This window comes from Megalobrama amblycephala, linkage group LG19 (assembly GCF_018812025.1).
Source record: "Megalobrama amblycephala isolate DHTTF-2021 linkage group LG19, ASM1881202v1, whole genome shotgun sequence".
NCBI lineage: Eukaryota > Metazoa > Chordata > Actinopteri > Cypriniformes > Xenocyprididae > Megalobrama > Megalobrama amblycephala.
Window position 1 is genome coordinate 16,400,530 of NC_063062.1, and position 26,922 is coordinate 16,427,451.

Here is a 26,922-nt window from a genome sequence, read left to right on the forward strand (position 1 = left end):
ATAAAATTAAATCCTCAACCTGTCAAGCGCACCAACTCAGTGTCAGCAGAACAGTCTGTTCCTTCTCTCATTATATATATATAGAGCTTCTGTTGACTGTACACATGTCTGTGTGTAGAAAGCACCTTTTCAGATCTCAAAAGTCTATAGGGTTGTAGAACTGGTACTACATGCTCAAGGTAGTGATGCAATTCAAGTATTTAAATGAAGTCATTGCATTTGGGTCAATGACAATTTTGTGCCCAAGTGCATTATTTCCTTTTAAAATAATTTGATAAATTCATGACATGTATCACTTTATTCTATTTAGTTTTAATTAATTTTCAGTACATACAAATAATTAATATTATGTTATTTTTTGGTATCTTAAACCCCAAAATGTCAGGTGGCCTAACACACAAATTAACAGACTAAGAAATCTATTTAAAATAGTGTTTTAATAAGAAGAAATTCAAAATAAAATATTATGGAATAATTTTATGTTTGAAACCTTTCATATAAACGAATTGTATAAATATCAGTTCTTTTAAAGCTGTTGAGATAATTGAAAAAAAAACTTTTGTCTGGAAAATTGTATATTCTCAAATGTCAGAGTGGCACAACTGCAAACATGTTATTATGAATTAACAAGGTAATAACAGTAAGCATGATAATGCAGCATCCAGAAGATCCCAATTTATCCTTGTGACAAAGTGAAAAGGTCTGTAGATCTCTCTAAAACACTTTCCACGTGAGGTGGTACAACCAATGTAAAACTAAGAAAATGCTATTTTATGATTAACTTCTTTACTGTATTTAGAAATTCAACGTATGAACTTGCCAGCACAGGCAAAAGCAAATACAGGCATCCAAGTAGAAGCATGGATGAGCTTAAACACAATTTATCGGCAGCAGTAAACTTTAATAAACAATAAATCAAAATAACAAACACTCATGATATTATTAACACAACACCAGAACAGAACAACCAACAAGGAACTGAACTGAACAGGGAGTATATATATACACAGACTAAATGAGTGAAATAACAAGGGGCAGATGGACACAATAAGTTGCTAGTGTAACTAACAGACACACACTAGGAAAAGGCTGCACCTGAAATCGCATACTTCCCTACTATATAGTAGGTGAAAACAATATGTGACAAGAGTACTATGTCAGAATTCCCAGTACTCATAAAAGAGTAGGCAAGAAGTACCCAGAACCATTACCAGTTCCTACATTTTGATTGTGATGTAATGTTCTTTATTCTGTTTTTGATCTATTTACTACTTTTACTTCAATAGAGACTGTTGACTAAAACACTTTTATTTGTATTTTATTTATTTATAAATGAAATGAAAAAAATCCAGTATTCAGCACATTCCCTGTTATTATTCCCTGTCAGGTGGCACAACTGATATTCATCAGGTGGTACAACCATGTAAATTCTTAATTTAAACCAACAAATAGATCAAAGTGAGCAAATGGCTGAAAACTACATTGTGAATAGTTATTGTATCGAATGCTAGAGATACTAAATACCTGACAATTAGAATGCAATAATTATAAATTAATATTAATAAAATCAATATACAACCTCAAAATAATAATGTGTTAGGCACTGTAGAGGATTAGTTTGCTAAGTTTTTACGTATAAATACAATTAGGAAAATATTTGTTTCTACCACCTGACAAGAAAGGGGTCAAAAATTAATTTAAACACTTTGAAATGTTTTTTAACAATTGAAACTTGCATAAACACATTGTTCATGAAAACACATTTTTCCTCAAAAAATATGCATTATATCAATTTTGATAAGATTTTTTTTTTTAAATCCTTTTTTGAAGCTTTATTTGTCATTGACCCATTTGCATAATTCCATTGGTGAATCTGACACTAAAATAACACAGCGAGCACTGCACTCTACATGCACTTACTGGATGTAAAACATCTCAGTAAAAATGCAATAATTTCTGCTATCCAATTGTTGAATTATGTGCCAGTGCCAAACCTCATTGTAATGCCTAAAAAAATTAACTGATTTGGTTTGCGTTTTGTGGCTTGTGTTTTAGGGAATCAGAATCCCCTAAAGTACACAGAGCATCTGGCTGTTAGTGTGCAGCATGAATGAGCAGCCTAAATACAGTATCCCAACAGTACTCAGCATTGTGTAGTGCAGCGTTGGGTTTGCCGTGTGCTGTGACTGTGATTCTCACATCTAGGTCAAGAGCGTTTTTAGTGTGAGTAAGACTGGGTGGAAATTCCCATGATTCCTGACTGACTGTAAAAGAAACTCTGCTATTGTGGGGTAAATTTCAGAACTGTTAGCGTAGAGACAGATGCCACAATTTCAGCTGTTCATGTTCATATTAGCATGTTTTGTGTAAACTGACTTTGACACAGGAAATAAAATAAAATCCTAAAACTGCTAATAAAACATGCTTGCAGTTATTAAAGGAATATTTCACCCAAGATGAAATAATATGTATGTGCATATTCAAATGTGGTGCATCAACAAACTAATGCAGTTGTCATTGACGTCTACCTTGGACTGATCTGAAAATGTACAAGCACAAATTAGATTGGAGAGAGATACGTAAACATCCATCAGATTGTCTCTTTTTATGTTCCAGCCTAGAAAGAAAAACCATTTGGGTGTGGAACAACATGAGGGAAAGTAAATAATGAGAAGAACATTATATGGGTGAACTATTTCTTTAAAATAAATGCTTAAATATAAATAACCTTCTTGATTCAATTTGATTGAAATCTTGAATAATTTGATTCTCTAAGGTTAATGAAGGCCACAAAAGGTGAAGTACACTTACATCTGAGCTGGACAACCACACACACATACACAAAATCAATCACCAATTCTAACCACTCAACATCAAATACTAGTAATCATCATCCTGGCCTTTAGAATAACCCTTCAATAGTGTATTCAGGAACCAAGTCCTGAGAAAGACATATTGGACAGTGGTGGATCTCAAATGACTCAATCAATGGCTCACTGACCAAAAAACTTGACTATAATGTATATGTAAGCAAATCTGTACAGTTAGCATAAAAAATACAAGTAACTTGTTGGATCGTACCTCCTGCCAGGATCTGCTGTTCCAGCTCAGCCATCTGCTTTCTGTAAGCTCTTAATGCTGCCTCTTTAAAGGTGGGACGTATTCTTTTTTTGGGTGGTGCTTCCTGCACAGGAACCTCTGTAACATTTTTGTTCTCATCCTCTTGTTCTACAGTTTCTTCTACCTTGTCTGCACCCTTCGTTTTTGATGTATCTTGAACCTCCTGCACCTCCTCTTTGCCTTCCTCCTGTTCCTCGATCTCTACTTCTGGTTCCTCTGTTTCTTCCACATAATCCACCAGACTCACATCATACTCCGCTGTGTCTTCAGTCATGGGATTGTCATCATACTCCTCACTGTATTCCTCATCATATTGTTCATCAAGGCTGCAGTCATATTCCAACACAAGGTTACCCTCTTGAGAGATTTCATATTCTTGCGAGACATCATATTCCTCCTCTTGGTACTGTTCCTCAGCATCATTGGCATTTGTTCTGTTTTCCAAATTGGCTAAAACTTGTTCCATCACCTCCACATAATTTGTCTCATTGTCCACAGGTTGTTCAGCAGGTTGTTCTTCCTCTTCTGCCTTGTAATAGAAAGGTTCTGTGTAGACATCAGAGTCAATGGTTGTGCTGGAGCTGTTCGCTGTGGACTGGGACATGGTTCTGAACCTGCCCATGAATGAGGTGTTGCTTGGTTCTTCAACCGGGGCGCTGGTGCTTTGGGAGCCTTTATTCCACACAAAATCCAAAGCTGACTTTGCTCTTTGCAGGGTGGATCCAAAACCTCCAAAGCCGAAGGTTTTTTCACTGAGGTCTATGCTAAGCCTGCTACTCCATGATTTGGGGACGTCCTCCACCTTCTCATTTCTGATCTCACTCTGGCTCCGGTACATAGCTGAAGATTTCTGGCTTTGCTGGAGGTGGTTCACATCTTGTCGCTGCAAAGTTTGTGGAGCTGATTCAGGCTTAGCTTGGATCTTCTTGGTCTTGGGCTTCTTTTCGGGTTGCGGTTCAGCTGCAGGTTTAGGTACTGGTTTTGGTATGGGTTCAATCACAGCCTCTGGCTCTGGTTCAGGTTCTGGTTCAAGTTCAGGTTCAGGTTCTGGCTGTGCCATTTTTTCTGGTTCTGGTTCTGGTTCTGGCTCTGGCTCTGGCTCTGGCTCTGGCTCTGGTTCTGGTTCTGGCTCAAGTTCTAGCTCTAGATCTAGCTCAGGTTCTAAAAATTCAGGTTCTATATCTATATCCTGGTCTTGGCCTGTCTCAGGAGTGCTATCTAGTGTCAGGAAGGTCTCACCTTCAAACTGTAAATCAACCTCAAGGCATTTAGTAATTTTCTCAGGGAAACCAGGGTTAGCTGCAGGGTCAAAGGGACTACTGATCTCAGAGATTATGTTCTGCTCAGTTGAAGCATCCAAACCTGAATCAGCACCTTGTTCAAAGTGATGCCAATCTTTCCATGGTGAGAGGTCACCCTGCAGCGAGAGCTGAGAGCCGCTGTAATGGCTCCTGTCCCCTGATATACAAACAAGACCATTACTTACACCACTGTCAATAGTCTCAGTGGTTTCAACTTCATTATGCTCCACATAAGGTCGTTCTTGGCTCAGAGTTTGACTGGGAGGACTAGCATACCAGGAGGATGCCATGTCTTCTTGCTTCCGTTGCCAAAGTTCCTGATCTGAGGAGGAAAGCAAGGAGCAGCCATTGACTCTGCTGAAATACTGACTCTCTGAGAAATCCTCAGAGTAAGACTGGCAAAGTTTAGAGCAGTCAGATTCAGAACGGCTAAGTTTGGGAGTGGAGTAGTCGCTTTGAGAAAGCCATCCAGGTGTTAAGTCGGTATAGTAGGACTTACTTTGCTTGTCGTGGTCATCGTAGGCTGTATTATCTGCATAGTGCACAGAGTATGCAGAGTCATCGGCCATCCTTCGGTGATCGTGAGACTTTTTCTTGTCCGATTTACTTTTTGGAGGTGGTTTGGACACAATTGCATATTTGTTCTTGTTTAATTCATCAAGCTCTTTGTCACTTTCCATGGAGTCCCAGTCATCACTTTCAGCCTTGTCTTTGGCTGAGACCTTGATGTCCATGCTTTCATATGTCTGAGAGGAAGCTATTGGCTTGTCTCTCTTTTCTTTTGAATCATGTGCTAGACTATCAGTTGAGATGGATATTCCAGTCCCTTTAAGCTTATAACACTTTTTCAAAACTAAATCCCTGTCTTGTGGGCTTGAAAATATAACTACAATTGGTCGAGGTTTAGCATTGTAACATTCTCTTTGTTGCCCTAGTCGATGGGCCAGTTCAATTTTAAATGTCTTGCGTGCTTCAGCAAAACCCATTTTCTCTTTCAGAATTTGATATATAAGCTCTTCTGTTTTTTCATACTTCTCCTCAGGCACATTTAGAAATCTCAGAGTAGCTTTGTTGGTCTGTTGGCTAATCTGTCTGATGTAATCATGGATGTCTCGAGTCTCACGTCTGGACTGCACGAAACCTGAACGGAGCTGCTCGATTTCACTCTGCACCACCTCCACGCTGCTGGAGATCTCATCAATGGAGCTTTTGAGGGCATTAACATGCCCTCGCAGTTCTGAGAGCTCAGACTCGATCTGACTGATTCCCTGAAGTTCTTTGAAGATCATCTCCATCACATCCTGAGTCTGACTGATACAACCTGTCGAGCTGGATCCCGGCTCCAGGGTAGTGGTTTTCTGGTGTCGGCCAGCCCGGTCCAGAGATTTGCTTCTGATGCCAAGAGTCTTTCTCCAGTTGCTGGCCTCTGAGTCTGAGGACACACATTCTTGGCTCTTCTTCCATTTTCTCAGCTTTTTCAGAGCACCCAATCGAAGAGTGTGGAGACTGCTGCGCTCTCCCCGTTCCCCCTCTGAGCTACCATCAGAAGGCGCTAAACTAATCAAACTCTTCCTGTTCCTTCTTACTGGCATTGTATAAGCTTTTTGTTCATCGAATCTATGGACAAGTTTTGCCTCGTTTAGAGAGTCAGAGTAATCACTATCAATTGACAAGACCTCATGAAATTCATTATTGTTCAGAAAAAGGGCATTTTTTGGCAGTCCATTCGCAATTGCTACACGGTAACTGAATGTTGGCGAGAGAGAAGAACAGTCATTTTTTCCATCATCCTCCTCAAGAGATATATTGCGTGCTGACGAGCATTTGGAGATTTTTTTAACTGTGCTTTTCAGTGTGGTTGAGAACGTCGGGTTCCGTGCATGCAGCTCAGGGGATGTTTTGGGTTCTTTTTTGTTTTCGCTGCTCTCTTTCTTCTTTGTGGCAGTTGCCAGTTTCTTTGTAAACATTCCTTTGCAAATCTTTACAATGTAAGACGATAGCTTCTTGAAATGGGCAGAAACCATGGAGGGCGATGTTTCAGCAGTTTTGCACTCTGGATGCAGTGAAGCAAAACTGGTCTCAAATCCAGCGGTGCTCAATGGGAAGCACACAGACACTTATGAGTTTTGAAAGTCAACCCTGAGGTATAAGTGGGTCTAGAGAAGAAATGACCTCAGATGTGGTTGTGCCGAGCAAAAATGTTTGCACATCCTCAGTGAGGGAAATATTCAAGGTTGTTCTTCAGAAGAGGCCTCATGTCTCTGAAAAAAAGAAAAAGAAAAACATCTTTTCAGTTAGTTTGCACTGAAGGTCAATATGTAAAATGCATAACCCGGAATGTTACACTACACATACTGTATAATGAATCACTGAACAATTCTACTACAGCCCCAATTTCATAGGCCGTTTCTCATGAGCCTGTCAAATCCAATTCAGTTGAGCTAGACATGTCACATTTTGTGAGTATTGAGAGAACCTTCTTAGGGTGTACTCACACTAGGCGCTCTGAACCGTGCCCGAGTGCGTTCGACCCCCAAAGCCCAGTTCGTTTGACAAGTGTGATCGCTCGGTTCCATGCCCGGGCGCGGTTAGTTTAGCCGTCCCTGGCCCTCTTGGAAGAGGTGGGCCAGAACACGTTTTGGTTGGGCTCGAGCGAGGTTTGCATGCAATGTGAGCGTTAACTGTGGTGGAGGACGGAACAGCTCCTACTTTTGATTGCGCTATTGTCATCATTACAACGGCAAACATCTTTATTACTATTTTGTTTATTACATTAATGAAAGAGTGTACTAATTCCAGTGTATTTGGGTTTATAACAGGTCTGGTTCTCACCTTATTAATGAACAGGAATTGTAGTTTGTGAGTAAAGCTGCAAATTCCTCCATTAACATCAGCTGCCTTCGTAATAATAAGTGGAAATAAGTGAAAGTGGAAATAAGTGAAAAACACTGCACAGTATAAATGATAAATCTATTAGGCAGTATCTTAGCGAAAGTGCATTTCTTCCTGTTTTCTTCCATAAAAAAAAGTTGCATTGTATATGACGAAAGCGTGCTCCGGCCCGGAACGTTAAGTGCAATATGAGTGCAGGCCAGCGGGGGAGTAGGGAGGGGGGACAATTGTGCTCGGTTCAAGGCAACCATGCCTAGTGTGAGTACACCCTTATTTACACAAAAACCAGAGCAGAAATGACTCTGGGCCACAATAGTATTGTTTTGGAGAACTAATAATTGCCTAACATGAATTATTTTATTCACATTATTGTACAAATCTATGCATTTCTAACAACAAGCTTCAAAATTAGAAGAATGCAGTTTGTTAGCAGTATCATGATCAATGATCTGTCTGTTTGGTATGGAAAATAACCATTAATCATCATCATCAAAAATCAAGTTACACCACTGTAAACTGGCTTTTGCCACATGTAGTATCCCAATAATCCCATGATACAGGCAAACAACCTACATAATGATCACAGCTGAACAGTGCAGTTCATTAATTATGATCATTAACCTCAATTGTAAAGGACATGACCCTCTATGCAATGGTAAAAAGTGGCATGTGTTTGAAAATCAATAATTCAGACAAGAATGGTTTTGTCTGGAAGCTCATATGTTATTCATAAATGGAGGTAAAAGGTGAGTAATAAAGTAATTATGCATCACTCCACTAAAGGGCATTGTTGCGTTTTATTAGATACAGTTCAAAATACCTAGTTATACAGTACATGTTTATTAAATAAATAAATAAGTATTTATAGATATAAATATATCTTTAAATAGACTCCGTATCTGTCAGTGAAAACAGCAATACAAACATTGTACTTTGTATGGAATCAGAGAGCAGTTTTTCCCTATAATATAGAACCAGTGTTGGGCAGTAACGCGCTACTTTAACGCAGTTACTTTTGACAGTAACTAATACTGTAACGCATTACTTTTTAAATAAATAAACTCCGCTACCATTACCATATGGTGCGTTGTACGTTACTTTTTTAAATTAATTAATTTTGGCTGAAGTGTAGCCTACAGCCTAACCCTTTACAGCAGCGATGCATTGTAGGATTGGTGATGCCAACCACTGTAAACACGAAGACGCACTGTGGGCATGTTTCCGTTTATTCAAGTATGTGCGGCAGTCATGGCGAGTCAAGGCGAGAGCAAGACGAGTTTCTCAAAGTGGAAATATGCTCATTATTTCACTTTAGTTGAGCATGAAGACAAAAACCTTTTAGTCAAATGTAAGCTGTGTCTTTCTGGTTCGAAGGTCCTATCTACTGTGATAAACATGTGACAAGCTGGATTGAAAATATGTGAAATAAGTTTTTCTAGTCGACTAGTAGTTGTTCATTTAAACCATTAGTTGACTAATCACATTTATATTAATTTAATTTCTTAAATACTGAAGAGAATAAACTAATAATGAGCATTTATGTAATATAGGCTATGCACTCAAGCGCACGCATAACGCTTGCCATAAAGAACCGGCAAAAGTAATGATTATGAATATGGCAAAAAACAGCAAGGAGACATTTTAATTGTTTATTAATAAAGTAATGTTTTCTGAATCAGTGTCGGCTGCAAAGATGAAGTTGACATTGCTGACTCTCATCATCTCCGCATATACTGGACGCGCCTAGAGAGAGAATGCACATTTCATTCGGATTACATAATCAGAGTAGACTCTTTTCATTTTTAATTATTTCGTTTTAAAGTAGACATTTCAAGCTTTCTATAGATATATTTCTCATGTCTGTGAGGCAAGTAGCCTATACGCTGAGTTTCAGTTCATTTAGCCTATAAGTCGCGCTCCAGTTCACGCGCCAGTGATCGCACCCGCGCATCCATGATTATATTGCCTGCTATATTTGCTTCTTATTTATTAAATGCAGGCAATTGGTTGATTAAAATTAAGATACCATTTTTACAAAACGAAATTCACTTTAAAGAGAGGCTTTCTATAAAACAAAACTTAATGAAGTGGTCAAAATCATGTCTGACCCACTCCATGACTGCCGATATATTGCGCATCTTATGATGCATCTTACTCATGGTGTTCACTTTTCATAATCAAGTAAATGAATTTAAAACATAACATAGTACTATTAAATATGAAACTACATTTTCTTTAATGACAGTACAGAGAAATTTCATAAGCAAGAGCGGATCATAAGTCATGAGTCGGATCAAGAATTATTTATTCTTAGTCTTATATTTAATAATGGCGCATTCAAGTTATTTGACATATTTTTTTTTTTTTTTAAGTAATGCAATAGTTACTTTCCTTGGTAATTAGTTACTTTTATAATGATGTAACTCAGTTACTAACTCTATTTGTGAAAAGTAACTAGTAACTATAACTAATTACTTTTTTAAAGTAATGTGCCCAACACTGTATAGAACAGAACAGGTGGCAACCTGTGTGTGTGTGTGTGTGTGTGTGTGTGTGTGTGTGTGATGGCATTGTTGCGAGTCAGACACCTTGATGTTTACAGACCTCTCTCTATCTCGCTCTCTCTCTCTCTCTCTCTCTCTCTCTGAGACCTTATAAAGCAGCTTTCTTTTCACTAATGTAATTATAACCAAACACAGCATGTACACTCAAACGTTATTAATCCAATCACACGTAATTTGATTATCAGTATTTTTGTCCTGTTTTCCACTAAAAATATCTAAACATGCTTAAAACAAGATATTTATGCTTATCAGGTAAAGTTATGTAAATAAGATTAAAAAAGGCTTATTTTTGTGAGAATTTTGAATCTTGAATTAGGTTTATTTTGTCCCCCACTGGTGAAATCCCATTTTTTATTCTTGTTTTAAGCATAAATCTCAATACATTTTCTTAGATTTATGCATAGCCCAAGGGGGAAAAAACTGCAAAACATTTTAATTTCAAGATAAATTCTCTGAAAACAACTCTTAATATCTATGCGTCTTAAAGATTAAAATATCCAAAAACCACTAGAACAATATTATATCTTTTGTTGACTTGTGTACTTACATTATCCCAAATGTTTCCAAGAATGTTTAAATCCAGAGAAATAAGCAAATTTATCCAGGACACGGACCGTGTCCGTGCGTCACCTATCAATGACATCATACCCGCGTTACCCTCGGTTTCCAGTTTTATTTTGTAGAAACCATGGAAACACCAAAGAAGCTTTAATATATTATGTGTTTCATTAGACAGGTGAGCAACTGTTTGGATAGATTCATCGACAGAAAACTAATCATGTTATATTGCTAAACACAGTAAGTCTTATTGTTTAAATCTCGTTTTCATGATTTACAGCGAGTACCATGTTTTACCATGCCTAATATCAATCTAGCTTACTGCAGTGTGCAACAAGTGTCCCATAGTAGCCACAGAGAGAACGCAGAGTAGCGCTATAACAACTTTCAACACACAAATGTATCTAATTTGATAAAAACAGCGCTGCTTTACCCCACATACGTTTGACCGGAACAAGCGAAAGCAGCAACTGCAGCACAATAAAAGTTCCACTGCTCTCGAGACAATCATTTCTGATCGCACAGCACTCGGCCTGCTCTGCTTCATGCTACAGTACCGTTAATAATGTCATCCATGAACATGATTTCTGCCAGAGTCCTGTCCCGATTCTTTTTGACCAGCTGTAGACGTGAAAACAACACCTCCCATGATTCCACAAAAACAAGGTGTCATCAAGCTACACCTTTGTTTTGAATGAGCGACCTCTAGTGGCGAAACTTTACATATTGTGCCTTTAAGTAATGTATCTGTAATGTGTTACGAAAAACAAGACAAACATATTAGGAAAATGCTGTTTTTTTTTCTGTAGTGCTCACTCTCACATTATCTAACATTATCTTTCACATGTAAATAGCTTTTAAGGACCATTAAGATTTATTGCATAATTATTTTCATGACAATAAATACTTTAATATAGTCTTTCAGTAAAATAAATGAGAAGCTTAATTGTCTTGAAAATGTCACAATTCAAAAAGAATAATATATTTTTTTAAAATATTTTATAATTGGCTTTCTTTTGGTTTTAAGAGTAAATTTTAAAAAACTATAGGGTAAAATACCACACATACTGTCTATTCAACACAACCAAACCACTCGACATCAATACCAGACGCTTGATAAAAACAGGTCACGGAAGCCAAATGTCACAATCACCAGACAGCATAATTTACTACAATTTTACTCTCTGATACTTTTAATTAAACTAAGTATTCGGCTGGTAAAACTCCAGCATCTGGCAAGACTTTGGGCCTGATGATATTTCAAGTTAATTTCTGATGTCCACTCAGAAAAGTTTAAACTGGGCTGTGGAAACAAATGCTGAGACCAGAGGTTTCTAACTTCCTTTTCCAATTAATTTATTAGCTCTTCTGTGATTAATGGCTAAAATCAGTGCCTCTTTATTAAGCCATTTCAGCATTACAGAGCTCAATCAATCAATCTACTGAAAACTACAGATGAGACGATTAAATCTGATTAGAGTAACTGCAGTATTTCCACCACACCCCTAACAGGTAATCAACTTCTAATTTACAGTGGTAATCAAATTTCAATGGATATGGTGTAAATGAAAAATATGCTTTTGGAACATTAACTGAAATACATGTTAATTCAAAATCACATTATTTGTATAGCTAATGACAAATAAGTGTATCTGCCTAATGAACCTATCTGCACACCCTAACTGACCAAGTGTATGTGACACCACCTACAAATGAACACATCTTGCTATTTGAGCTACACCATAAAATCAAGCATACAGCCACGCAATAATTTCAAAATGACTTGTGCACAAAGCGAGGTCTATAAAGATATGGTTTACTGATTCTGGTGTGGAAGAACCTAATTGATGCACTAATGCCCTCATGTCTGAAAGGGAGCAAATCCCTGCATTCATGATCCAAGATCTAGTGGAAAAAAAGAGTTGAAGCTGTTAGAGATGACCAACACCCTACTTATGCCAATGGCTCCGATTGTTGATGTTCAACAAGCTCATATAGGTATGGTGATCAGGTGTCCACATACATTTGACAGAAGATATTTGCTCATATTAAAGTGTTCATATTAATGTAAAAAGACATGGATGTCGTCTTGTTTTCAAAATGCATCTCAAAAATGTCTCAAACTGATTTGCCAAGATACTAAAGTCTGCAATCAAAAGTCAGAGAATTAAAATGCAAACAATTCTCATCAAATGATCTGAGCTGCTATCGAAATTCATTTTATTCTTCTTAATTCTTCTTAAAATACTTAATTTCATCTAAGCAGTTTTACAAGGTTTTTTAAGGTCTCAGAGTTTTTCAACCTCTCCTGAAGTATGAAAGAGCAATCTCTGCGCAATAACATTTTACTTTCCAGTTCCACAAATTAGAATGAGTTCACATGAATTGCAAACCATGCCATTCACAACAACCAAACCTCAAACCACCGTTATGCAGATCCAGGTTTTGGAAAACTCCTTTCACTATCTAAATGAACGGAACTATAAAGTGAACCTTACTACGGTCTTCACCAAAAGCCTGATTGTGAATGCGCCCTCTGAGATGTGCATTTATTTATAATTTATTTTTTCAGTCATTTATTTGTTCATGTATTATGTAGCTGTCCCATATTATCACGCTTGACAGGATGTTGTGGAATGCTTCATAAAGACAGGCAGCTCATTAGCTACTCTTGCTTTCTCTCTCCCGGGGAAAGCTGATCTCATGTGTGGCCATCGGTGAGCTTGAGATGCAAAAGACATGGATTATCGATCCGATGCAGACGCAGGCTCTGACCCCACACCTCACATACAGACACTCCTCTGACAACCTCAGCCCCTTCTGATGCATATTTAAGATAGAGAGAGAGGGACGAGAGACAGCGAGAGAGTAAGAAAGAGCCCCACCCACTAACACAATTACAATCCATTGCTCATCTCACATTCAGTCATTACCCCGCTAAACCTCGGCATGCACAGATCCCTGTCCACGTACGCTTTTTAAACCTTAAAATCTCATTCGTTTTAAACATGAGCAAGGCTGACTTTGATGCCCCTTGACCGAGAACATGCTGAATATCACTTCACATCGGGGCTTCTGTCCTGGCATGCATGCATGCATCCATGCATGCATGCATTAAACAAACGCTGATTTGTGAGCGCGATGAATTCCCTCAGTGCAAGCTCTAGCCAAGAAACGCAACAAATCAGAGCTGCGGGAATTTGAGAGCTCTCTCGATGATAATCCAGCAAGTGCTTCAATCAACCCTCTCTGCTTGCGAGAACATGCCACCAGATGTTGATCAGGGAGAAATGCGCTGATAGCAACAACGGGTTGAAAGCATCGGACGTACCCCCGCCCCTTCTCAGAACAACGCACAAAGTCTAATGACACGGAATGTTAAAAAGTGATGCACAGATGCATGCACACACGGTGCAGCGTTTAAATGCACGGTCAGTTCAAGTGTATTTTAAGGTTCAAGATGCAACAGCTTAACTTAGTGAAGTAGACATACATACCCTCTCCGACAGCGCGCAAAAACCATCCACTACAGCGCAGGAGCGTCCACCGAACTCTTAAACGTCCTCCCGTGAAGCACAGAGCATCCTCTGATGACGGAAAAGCATCCAGCGAGCCCTCAGTTCCACGTCCTGCTCTCTCTACGATCCATTCCTCCCTCGTTGCCTGCTGCTGCGGCTGTGCTCAACTCAACCTTGGAATGAAGTCTGGCTTGGCGGGCGCATGCTGTTGCAAATCACGGAAGGATCCTGGGTAAAATCCCTCCTCTCCGTCCGGCTCTCCCAGACGGAAGTCGCAGCACTCCGCTAGGCAGCAGACGATGTGTCTGGGACTGGTGAAAGCCCCCTGTCTAGATGCACGGGAATGCGCGTGTGCGTGTGTGAATGTGTGCTGAGAGAGAGTACGAGAAGCCCTTGGAGGAGTGCAGCCCTGAGCCTCTCTCTCGCTCACACAGAAAGAGATGCACAAAGCTGCTGCTGCGATTCACAGACCTGCACACGTGACACGAGAGAGAGAGAGAGAAAGAGAGGGAGAATGAGAGGAGGATGGGAAGGGATGAGACACACAGCAGGAAGGCGGGTTGAATGTGTGTAACAGAATCTAGGATTGACTTGCAGCTATTAAACCTGCACTCAATGTCTTGCACTCTTTCTCTCATTTTAACCTCTCTCATTTAGTCCATTTCATTCATCCTACAACTTGTCATGCTTTCTAAGATAAGCATCACTAGTACTGGTACTACTCATAGTGATTTTAACAAACATTGAACATGAAAAATCTAAAAAATATTATACATGAACATTTTTTAATTAAAAATTTATTTCAATCTAGTATTTTAAACAATATTATTCCACATCCTGCCCAATGCTGTCCTCCAAACAATGTTTAAAGCTTATGAAAACAAATACAGTGAATATATCTATGTAGGCTATGCTGCACATTATAAGCAAAAAAGGGGGTTACAATACAATACTAAACCTAAACTGAACTGATTGCTTATCATTTTAGAGCAGAAATTAAAAATGATAATAAACAAAAAGCACAAAATGTTAACTTGTACGAGGTATGAAGAACACATTCGTCTCAACATAAATACCAACAATAGTGCATATTACTGTTACTGCTCTTATAAATATGATTACTTGTGTAAGTGTTACATGTATATTTTTAAACTTACACATTTTTAACAAAAAACATTTTAGAAAAAATGTATTTTAGTCAGAATTATTGCCCTCATATTCTACTGCGCGCTGTCTGTTTGACGCGCGTGAAGTATGCGCGTGAACTCATTCTTTGAAGTATGAAGTTTAACAAGACGCTTGTTGTCAGACTATGCAAAATGGAAATACTTGCAGGACTTTCTAACATTTACAGATAAGGATATAACCATACAATATAAGTTATGCGCTGAGGAAAACATCAGGGTCATTAAAAAGCACACGCATCTGTCAAAGCGCGAGAGGGCAATACGCTTTTGTTTGAAGCGCTTATTAATATATAAAGCATTTTCATGTTTCATACAACATGGATATCAAGTAGGCTACCTTTCTCGAAGCAGCTCACTGTGTCCTCCGCTATTTACCATATCCATATTTTGTTCATAGAAATGGGTTATTCACTACTGTAAAGCGAGTGACTGGTCTGGCTGATGGCTTCCCGGGCACAGCAGAAGGGCGCGCAAACGCGACTAATCGATAAACAAATTCGTTGACGATTATTCATTATCGATCACGATTAGTTGTTGCAGCCTAGGAAAGTGTGCTCTGTGCTCCCACTCAGGCGGTTCGTTTCAAACGGGATATATCCATATATAGTGAAAACAATCATGGCCGCCATGTGCTCAAAACTGGCCACTTCAAAGGGCCCTTCGGAATGAAGGATTTCGAAGGGTACAACTGATGGACACTTTGGGCCACCATGATCCCTTGCACAGGGAAGTTGTTTGACGTCACAGAATAGGTACAGGAGACTCGGAGTTCGATTTTACATATGTATAGTATTTTTCTACTACTGCAATATTTATATGAGTTAGATTTAGTACATTATTATGGTCAAAATGACATTGTACTTCAACAAAAATACTTTACAGCTCCCTTTATCAGTCCATTCAAATGTTTCAAATACATAGACACATATTCATTATATTTAACGTAAAAGACCGGCAGTAGCTTATAATGTTACTACAGTAAATGAATGCGTATTAATACAAAGAGTAAACCAGGGGGGAAAGACGAAGGCGCCTCCTTGATTGTCTCGTTAAGATGGCGCTGAAGTGCATTCCAAAAAAAAAAGTTTTTTTGACCCCCTACACCCTTCATCCCTTCGAAGCGCTCACTCCGGAGGGTAAACCCTTTGAAGGGATTAGGGCATAGGGATGAGCCCTTCCAAATGGAACGCAGGGAAGGGCGTCAATTATGGCAGGGTATGGCGACTGCCACCTTGGCTGCCTGGTCCAGTCAATGCAACTTATATAATTTAATTTATTGCAAGTAGGAAAAACGGATTTATATTACTTTGTGTAATATATAATTTGTATTTTTAAATAAAGCAGAAAAGTAAGGAAAATAAAGCGAACTGGTCATATTTGTGTCATGTAAGATCAAAGGCGCTGCCAATGTATTCACAACATGATTTTGCAGCGTTGTACGAGTATTGTAGCCAATCACAGGGATTTCTGTTGAAAATGATGACCAATCAGAGGTGTTTAAGTTACCGGTTGTACTAACCAGCCACGACGGTGACGCTACGATTTAGAAAATGCTTTCTATTTTTTGTGAAGTTGCAGCTGGAGCAACCACACAAAATATGGCAATGTTAATCTCAACTTAAGAAATGTTTTTGCTTTATTGAATGTTAAAAGCGTGTAACGTGACTTTTCCATTTCAAGTTTAATCTCTGGTGCTGTTCAAATGCCGCAAGAGCCCGCCCAATACTGTGTTCTGATTGGCTGTGGTTTTTGATCGATTGACTTTTAGTTTTACAAATGAGGACAATCTTTGTAGGATGAACTAAAATGTTTTTGGTAATCATATTAAAAATAACACTTAAATCGGATAATATTCAGACTTTTGAGCTTTGAAGTGCTGGAAAAAGTTGTGTGAAGAAAGTGGGACTGTCACGTCGAAGGACTGGATGACGCCATCAGGGTCTGCCATACCCTGGCTTTTGGTGAAATGACGCCACTGCTGCCACTTTACTTTAGTGATCAGATGCACCATTTTAATCTGCTGAACCATAAAACAGGTGGGGAAAAAAACAGCAATGCACATTGAAGGAGGATCAATTGCCTATGACACACTAGCAACCACCCAGCAATTCCCTAGCAACACTCAATGTGCAACCACATAGTAATCACAGATAACACAATAGCAACTCCATAGCAATCCTAGAATACTCATACTAGCAATAACATAGAACACCCTAGAAATGCTATAGACCTTATGCACCAGAGAAACAAGCGTGCAGCCATCTTTAGAATTTTGTGTTTGAACTTCTGTTTTTTGTGGTAGCTCTGTGTATTTCTATGGCATCGCTGTAGAAGAGTAATTAGCATGTGAAGTGGATTTACTTATTATAGAGTTAAAGCAAGTTATCATGAGCATTGTAATGTTTGAAGCGTATGTTATAAAAAATGTCAGTTGACAGGGAAGATTTTAAAAGTCTTTATGAAGAGCCGTTCATTCTTAAATACATAAGATGTTGTGGAAATACAAACCGGAAGACAGAACACAGGGCTACGTAAGGTTGATGGGGTCTTCTTGGGTGTTGCTTTAGACTCTAAAGCAACCCTCAAGAAGACCCTATCCACTGAAAAACGTTCAGAACGCATTAGCAATCACATCGCCCAAGCAACTACATAGCAACCACCCAAAACACTTTAAGCAATAACCCAGAAAACACTAGTAACTACAAAGCAACCACCTAGAGATCACCCAAGCAATCATCTAGGAATGCCTTGCATGGTTATTATATCAGGCCTACATATTATATTATTTTAAGGTATAATACAATAGGCCTATATTATTTTTAATAAATAAAACTATTAAAAACATTTTTTGCTCATTAAAACAGAGTTTTAATAAGGTAAAATACAAATATTAGATCAAAAAATAAATGGAAAACTAGAAATGTTGCCATGGCATTAAATAAACTGAAATAAGCTTCAATTGAAGTACTAAAATTAATAACTGTAAATAAATAAAACCTAAAACTGAAGTAAAAATAAATTAAACCTACAGTAAATAGTAATATTTTTTAAACGAATAAATAATAAATAAAACACATAACAAAATTACTTAAAATTAAACAAAAATAAAAACAGAAAATGTTAAAAATAAATACTAATTCAAAATACTAATAAAAACTATAGTAGCCTATATAAATTATACTATGATACTATAAATGATAAATCATACTATAATGTATTATATAAACTATATTATAATAACACTGATGCCATAACAACCATTCAGAACACCCTTAGCAACCAAATAGCAATGTCCTAGAATCACCCCAATACATCTTAGAAACCACATAGCAACATCCTAACAACCACCCAGAACACCCTAGCAGCCGACTATCAACACTATGTCAACCACCTCAAAACCTCTAGCAACCATTGCAGCACCATAGCAACCACCTAAAAATCATGCAGAAAACACTTAGTAACACCCTAGCAACCACTCAGAATAAATTAGCAACATGAAGTTAGTTTTGCACAGGCAAAAACACTCCCACATTATAGTATATGATTGCTCTCATTATATATGTCACTCACACAATTTGCATGAGAAAAATGCAATGATACACTAATATTCTACACAACATTTGAAACTCACCATCTGGACTTTCCATAAGTCTTAGATGTGTATAGTTAGTATGATCTTTCACATTCTCTCTCATTTGTTGTGTCCTTGTAGAATATGATTATCATTTCTGATTCGTTTAGAGCTGAGAGCTCTGCTCGCTTAATTTAGCCGCCGCGCTATTTCCAAAGCTTTTATTATGATTTCTGTATCACTCAGGAAACAGGGGATGTGTCATGTAATCCCGCAAATAGCCACTAATTTGTCTCGCCTCCCAGCTAAATTGCCTTTCCAGACTCTTTTTCCCTGTGTTACAACAGAAAAGGGGTATGTGAGTGAGAGAGAGGGAGAAAGCAGACAGAAAATGAACTAGAGCCAGAGGGAAGCATGAAGGGAGACTGAATTTGGGATGTTCATCCAAAACACGGCTCTTGGTCGCCCCCTAGTCTAGACACAGCTAATAGGCAACCTCCATCAAACATAGGGCAGAACTAATCCACAGCTGTTCGTCTACCAAAGGTTCATTTTCTGGCACAAAAAATAACTCATTATTCAGGCTAATGCTCTGCTTTACTATAAAGGTTATGATGTTCGATCAGTAATAATCTCTGTGGCATATGCACACACCCATAAGACATATTTTCATAATCCTGTTCATAAAGTCAACATGAAATGGCATTTGCAACCCATTTACCATTTGCCAGAAATTGATTGGACCATGAGATGTGTTTCACTATAAGTGGTTGACAGATAAAAAGAACTGATGACAAACCTTTTCATGCTGAATCATTTCCAGTAAGACCAGAAATGCATATTAGGAAAGTAAATCAAGTCCATTTTGATTTCATGTTGGCTTTGAAACTGCAGATTGAAGGTCTATCCCACCAATCACAAATATTCAGTGCAAACAAGACTTTGAAATGAAAAGAATCCATGCAAACCTATTCACACCAGGGACAAAATTCATTCAACAAAAACAGAGGACCTTGGATGTTTTTCCCCTTTCGTTTGATTAAAAACTCAAACACAAAAAGATAGAAGCTTCTGGGTCATGTCTCCAGATGTGGTGTGGATCTGACAGCTTTTCACATTGCTGGCCTCCAAATACAAGGAACATAAAGAAATATTAAAATCAATTCTATAATTTCATTACATCCGCTGTATGATTCTGTAATTATCATTATACTGCAATATGTTTTTATATCACTATCTATCAAGTCTGTTTTTGTTAAACAGGTCATTTTAATGCAAATTAAATTTGTATTTTCAAATGGGTTGTATAAAATTTCTAGGATATTACAATAAACTAATAGTACAGCCAAAAATGAAAATCATTTGCTCACCCATTATGTCATTCCAAACCTGCTTTCATGAAGTTGCAATAAACAGAGAGCTTCAAGCTTCAAAAAAAGGATGCAAAAGCACCATAAAAGTAGTTCATATGAACATCTGAAGTGTTTTGGGGTCATTTGATAGCTTAGTGTGAAGAATAGAAATAAATTTAAGCCATTATTCATTGATAACCAGCTGTTAAAGGGCTAGTTCACCCAAAAATTAAATCTCCGTCATTAATTACTCATGTCGTTCCAAACCCGTAAGACCTTCGTTCATCTTCAGAACACAAATTAAGACATTTTTGATGAAATCCGTGAGTCTTCTGGCCTCCGATAGCCTGCAACGTTATTACCACTTTCAAGGCCCAGAAAGGTAGTAAAGAAGACATTGTTAAAATAGTTCATGTGAATACATTGGTTCAACCTTAAAGGGATAGTTTACCCAAAAATGATGTTTATCTGCTTACCCCCAGGGCATCCAAGATGTAGGTGACTTTGTTTCTTCAGTAGAACACAAATGATGATTTGATGACAAAAAAACATGCACAGACAAATCCAAATTAAACCCTGCTGCTCATGACGACACATTGATGTCCTAAGACACGAAACGATCGGTTTGTGTGAGAAACTGAACAGTATTTGTATCATTTTTTTACCTCTAATACACCACTATGTCCAACTGCCATAAGCATCTGGTGTGTGAGGTCTGAATGCACTCTGACGGCGGAGGTGATCTATCGCACTCATTGAGATATACGCGTGAGAGATCACTTCCGGCATCACATGTTTTTTTTGACTCTTATAGATTGTGTTGCCATTGACATGCATTATACGACTGACACACCGCAACGGTTGGAGTTAAAAATCATCATTTGCGTTCTACTGAAGAAACAAAGTCACCTACATCTTGGATGCCCTGGGGGTAAGCATATAAACATCAAATTTTCATTTTTGGGTGAACTATCCCTTTAATTTTATGAAGCGACAAGAATACTTCTTATGCGCAAAAAAATAAAATAAAAAAAGAATTTGTTCAAAAATCTCTTCCCTTCCATGTCAGTTTTAGACACAGCTGCACCGCCTCCGGGTTCTACATCACATCGCCGGCTCAGTATTGGCCGAAGTTGTTCAAGTGAGCAGCATGATGCATGCGTGTGATGTTGACGCAGGAGCAGGTTAAAGGTGCCCTAGAATCAAAAATTGAATTTACCTTGGCATAGCTGAATAACAAGAGTTCAGTACATGGAAATGACATACAGTGAGGTTCAAACTCCATTGCTTCCTCCTTCTTATGTAAATCTCATTTGTTTAAAAGACCTCCGAAAAACAGGCAAATCTCAACATAACACCGACTGTTATGTAACAGTCGGGATCATTAATATGTATGCCCCCAAATTTGCATATCCCAGTCCATGTTCAAGGCATTACACAAGGGCATGAGATTTAAAGGGGCCTCGCGCTGAATCGGTGCATAGTTAATGATGCCCCAAAATAGGCAGTTAAAAAAATGTATTTAAAAAAATCTATGGGGTATTTTGAGCTGAAACTTCACAGATACATTCAGGGGACACCTTAGACTTGTATTACATCTTGTGAAAGAACGTACTAGGGCACCTTTAATACTGAGCTGGTGTTCTGATGTAGAAACCAGAAGCACTGCACTGTGTTTACAACGTCAACAGCATAGGAGACTGACATGAAGAAAGAATTGTTGAATAAAGCTGTTATTTTTGCACACAAAAAGTATTCTCGTCGCTTCATAAAATTAAGGTTGAACCACTGTTGTCACATGGACCATTTTAACGACGTTTTTACCTTTCTGGGTCTTGAAAGTGGTAATAATGTTGCAGTCTATCGGAGGTCAGAAAGCTCTCAGATTTCATCAAAAAAATCTTAATTTGTGTTCCAAAGATGAACGAAGGTCTTACTGGTTTGGAATGACATGAGTGTGAGTAATTAATGACAGAATTTTCATTTTTAGGTAAACTAACCCTTTAAAGGTGCTAAAGAGGATGTTTTGTTTTATACATTTTTGCAATATTACTTGAAACTGTCTTTACTAACTGATAAAAGACTATTTATTAGGTGCACTGAAAGGAATAATATTAATATACATCATCTGTGCACGAGGTAGGGCCTTAAAAACATCAACCCTCTGGCTTGTCAATCACTGCCATTACGTTCCTTGTGAAAGACGTGCGTGGATTGGCCCTCTGGCTTGTCAATCACTGCCATGACGTTCCTTGTGCGAGACGTGCGCGGCTGCGCGCTCCAGTAACTTTCCACACTCCACAGGCGCCGCATGCAATGTTTTTGTCAGGAGACAGGAGTAACAACTGCAGATTATGAGTTACCTGCGGTGAGTCCGACATAATGAATCCACTAACACGACACAGCGAATGCCGGTGGTAAACACTCGTGTTCCAATACTCATGCACGAGTTTTGGGAGGCGTTCCCTCGAAATGAGCTGTGAAGGAGGGGGGTTGTTCTTACGCATGCGCTCATTTCAAAAACTCACTAACAGTCTTTGGTTTCTCAGTCGACGAAAAGATCCTCTTTAGCACCTTTAACCACTGTGGATGAGTAAATCAGTGACTTCAATTTGATTTGTGAATTAATTAAATTTAGACCGATTTTGTGAATGTTTCATCAAAAAGAATGATTTGTTCACACATTAAATCACTCTCTTTAGTGCCTGTTCCTCACACAAAGCTATCGTATTACTCATATGTACCACTTTTAAGATATTTTCATCTTTTTGAAGCTTGACGTCTCCACTCTCCTTTTATCGTAATCATAAAGAGAACAACTAGCATTTATCCTTTTGTGTTTCCAAAGAAGAAAGAAATGAACACAGGTTTGGATGGACAGAGATATCTTTTTCGTGTGAACTGTACCTTTACAGCACTTAAAGAACTGTAACGATTTGCTCTTGGTGTGAATAGACTTTTTGTTTTGTTCTTGTGAACAGGCCTTAAAAGAAAGGAAGGAGAAAGTTCAACAAGTATAACAACTTTTCCACAGCAAGAAGTGTGCCAAACCAATTAAAATGCACATTTGTTTAGGAAAATGGGACAGTTGCTCTCACAGCTGTTTAACTGTAAAGTGGACCTTACCTATATGGTCTCTCTCTTTCTCTCTCTCTTGTGATATAACCCATCAATCTTCCTGTGCCTTTTGTACGGTCATACATCTTTGCTCTAGATGAGTCAGAGACATTTAAGCATCAATCCTGGTTCACAGTAAGTCCCTGCATGACCTACATACATGGCACACAGGAGAATCACCACTGCATGCCGTATGACCGCAGGGCTTGCACACACACATGTGTAGCAGTCATACATCATGCAGTACATATCATACATGCCGTGCAGTCTCTCCACAGCTGTAGGAAATTAAAAGTAACTGAGGTGATTCATCACGAGTGTGATGCTCAGAAATATCATAATATTCTTAACAACATAATAGAAGCTCGCCACCAAGGGAATATTCATTGGAGTACGTTGTTTGACAGTAAATGACAATCGTTTAGGATCATTTCTTGTCTTTCCTCCTCCAGTGAATGCAGCTTCCATTAAAGGAACCTCATTTAATTCTGTAATTTTTCAGTAAACAGAGTTACCTGTTACTCGTCAAATGCACGAGCATGGGTTACAAGGACACATGGAACATAAACTGAATTAATATCTCAGTCGTTTGAAATAAATGTTTATATTGTTTTCACTGTTTTGTATAATGCCGTTTCGTGACTGATGCATTGATATGCTCCTCAAACAAGCCTGCATGTAAAACGGAGAAATGCATCCCTTTGGCATTTGAGAAAATTGTTTTAAAGGTCACAGCAGAGCAGAATGAGACATCTGTGATTTCATCCACGCATTACTGGAAACATTAAGAGGAAACTATATAATAATGCTGGAAATATGTATTCAGTCAAACAAAGTGTTTGGAGGGGACACAGGTGTCAGTGTCTAGGAATAGTTCAGTCAGAAATGAAAATTCTCTCTTTATTTATTCTCCTCATGTCACTAAAACCCATTTGACTTTTTTGTCTGTGGAACACATAAGGTGAATCATTTTTTTGTATATGAAGTGAATGTAGACTGTAAGTTCTCAAAATGACAAAACCGTTTGGGTTAATATTGGGTTAGATGCATTAAATTGACAAAAGCCTCAGTAAAGACATTTATAATGTTACAAAAGATTTCTGTATCTAATAAACGCTGTTCTTGAATAATCCTAAAAAAAAATGTATCACAGTTTACACAAAGATATGAAGCAGCACAACTGTTTTCAACATTGATCATTTAAAATATTTATTGAACAGCAATTCAGCATATTGATTGATTCAGACTGATTTCTGACACAGAAGACTGGAGTAATGATGCTGAAAATTCAGCTTTGCACCACAGGAATAAACTACATTTTATATACAAATAGAAAACACTTATTTTAAATATGTAATATTTCACAACTTTACTATTTTTACTGTATTTTTATTCGAATAACTGAGCAGAAGAGACGTTCTTTCAAAAACAAAAAAGTCCTACCAACCCCAAACTTTTGAATGGTAGTTTATATATACATTTTTATCATATACAGTTGCAAGAAAAAGTATGTGAACCAATTTTTAAAAAAATAAAGGAGAATGGGGTTATTATAACCACACACATTATTAAGAATCAGTGGTTCACATACTTATGAATGGGGTTATTTTAATACAGGGAGTGCAGAATTATTAGGCAAGTTGATTTTCTGATCATATTTTTTTCCCAAGCACATTTTACCAATTCCAATCCACATCAATCTTAATAACTACTATTAATATTGTTTTTAATCATTTATAAGTGATATATAATTGTTCATGAAGGCTGGAAATGAAAAATGCCTTATATTCAGGTGTGCAGAATTATTAGGCAAGTTTTCTTTTACAGGCAAAATGAGCCAAAAAAGAGATTTAACTCAGACTGAAAAGTCAAAAATTATTAAATACTCATGAGAAGGACGCAATACTAATGCAATACTAGAAATTGCAAAGTTAAAGCATGACCAAGGGACAGCAAAATGCTCATTGGGTCAGCGGGGTCAGACAAAAACAGGTGGAAAAGAAAAGACACATGTTAACTGCAAAATAATTAAGAATTAAGGTGAAGAATTAAGTGTGAAACCATCAGGAACCCTTTAGTCTCCAGCGCCACCATTTTCCAGAGCTGCAACCTACCTGGAGTCTCCTGAAGTGCAAGGTGTTAGGATCTCAGAGACTTAGGTTAGCTAAAGAATCCTAAAAAATGACCTGCACTTGATAAGAATCACAAGCTGAAGTGTTATAAAATACATGAAGACTGGGTTTTAATAGGGCTTATAGACAGACAGCTTGAGAATGACTCCTGATGGACCAGCACCACATCCTCTTGTACCACTGTTTGAAGAATTTATCCAGAATCTGGCAGTAAGGTGTTTGAGTTCACTTTTAGTCCATCTCTTATCCTGAAATGTCTGTCTTGCAGAGATGGACTAAAAATGATCTTCCAAAACTTACTGCCAGATTCTGGAAGATAAATTCTTCAAACAGTGGTACAAGAGGATGTGGTGCTGGTCCTTCAGGAGTCACTCTCAAGCTGTCGGTTTATAAGGCCTATAAAAACCCAGTCTTCATGTATTTTATAACACTTCAGCTTGTGATTCTTATCAAGTGCGGGTCATTTTTTAGGATTCTTTAGCTAACCTAAGTCTCTGAGATCCTGAGACCTTGCACTTCTGGAGACTCCAGGTAGGTTGCAGTTCTGGAAAATGGTGGCGCTGGAGACTAAAGGGTTCCTGATGGTTTCACACATAATTCTTAATTATTTTGCAGTTAACGTGTCTTTTCTTTTCCACCTGTTTTTGTCTGACCCCGCTGACCCAATGAGCATTTTGCTGTCCCTTGGTCATGCTTTAACTTTGCAATTTCTAGTATTGCATTAGTATTGCGTCCTTCTCATGAGTATTTAATAATTTTTGACTTTTCGGTCTGAGTTAAATCTCTTTTTTGGCTCATTTTGCCTGTAAAAGAAAACTTGCCTAATAATTCTGCACACCTGAATATAAGGCATTTTTCATTTCCAGCCTTCATGAACAATTATATATCACTTATAAATGATTAAAAACAATATTAATAGTAGTTATTAAGATTGATGTGGATTGGAATTGGTAAAATGTGCTTGGGAAAAAAATATGATCAGAAAATCAACTTGCCTAATAATTCTGCACTCCCTGTAAATTCAGCTATTTTTCAGCTATTTTTTTGTCTTGTGGATTATATGTAAACATTTTATGTAAAAACTTTTTGTGATGAACAAAACAAAATATAAGCCATTATGCACTGAAAATCTGTAGTTCTCAAATCAAATATCTTTTTAGATGCGATGAATCAGGTTTGATACTCATAAAGTAAAGGTGATATTTTTTGTGTTACTTTTGAAGACCATTTCAGAGCTTCGGCGAAGGGAATAAAAAATGTTTATTCATCACACAAAGCTATCATATGGCATCATCATACCATATAATACTTGCTTCCATGGAAGACAGAAAATCATATGGGTTTGAAATGACACAAGGGCAATAAATTGATGACAAAATTTCATTTTGGGGTACTCCTTTAAAACATGATGTATTCATTTCACAATTAAATAAACAGCAGTTTTGTTCCCCCAAGATGATGTTAAATACTTGCATATTTCTTTGAAGATCTGATGGTGCCGTTTGAGCAGCAGGTCAGATGTTGCAGAAACACAAGACGGATGGCTGAGGATGATGGTAATGGGATTTTGGGGATGCCTTGTTGTGTCACTCTCAGCAGTCAGTACGTCA

General features: G+C 37.8%; 1 protein-coding gene across 6 annotated transcripts in view; it reads right to left on the reverse strand.

The window, feature by feature from the left end:
• The window catches only part of LOC125253970 (protein unc-13 homolog C), a 244,034-nt gene extending 229,271 nt beyond the window's left edge, over positions 1 to 14,763 (reverse strand). For 3 of the 6 annotated variants that reach the window (XM_048168259.1, XM_048168258.1, XM_048168257.1), the window contains exons 1-2: positions 13,933 to 14,763; positions 3,082 to 6,682 (exon numbers count right to left, since the gene is read on the reverse strand). In XM_048168259.1, coding sequence (XP_048024216.1) covers positions 3,082 to 6,445 — 3,364 coding nt within the window. In that variant the 5' untranslated portion in view covers positions 6,446 to 6,682; positions 13,933 to 14,763. The remainder of the gene's footprint in view (positions 1 to 3,081; positions 6,683 to 13,932) is intronic. The other 3 variants (XM_048168261.1, XM_048168260.1, XM_048168256.1) reach the window with 1 other exon arrangement.
• Positions 14,764 to 26,922: the final 12,159 nt, after the last annotated feature.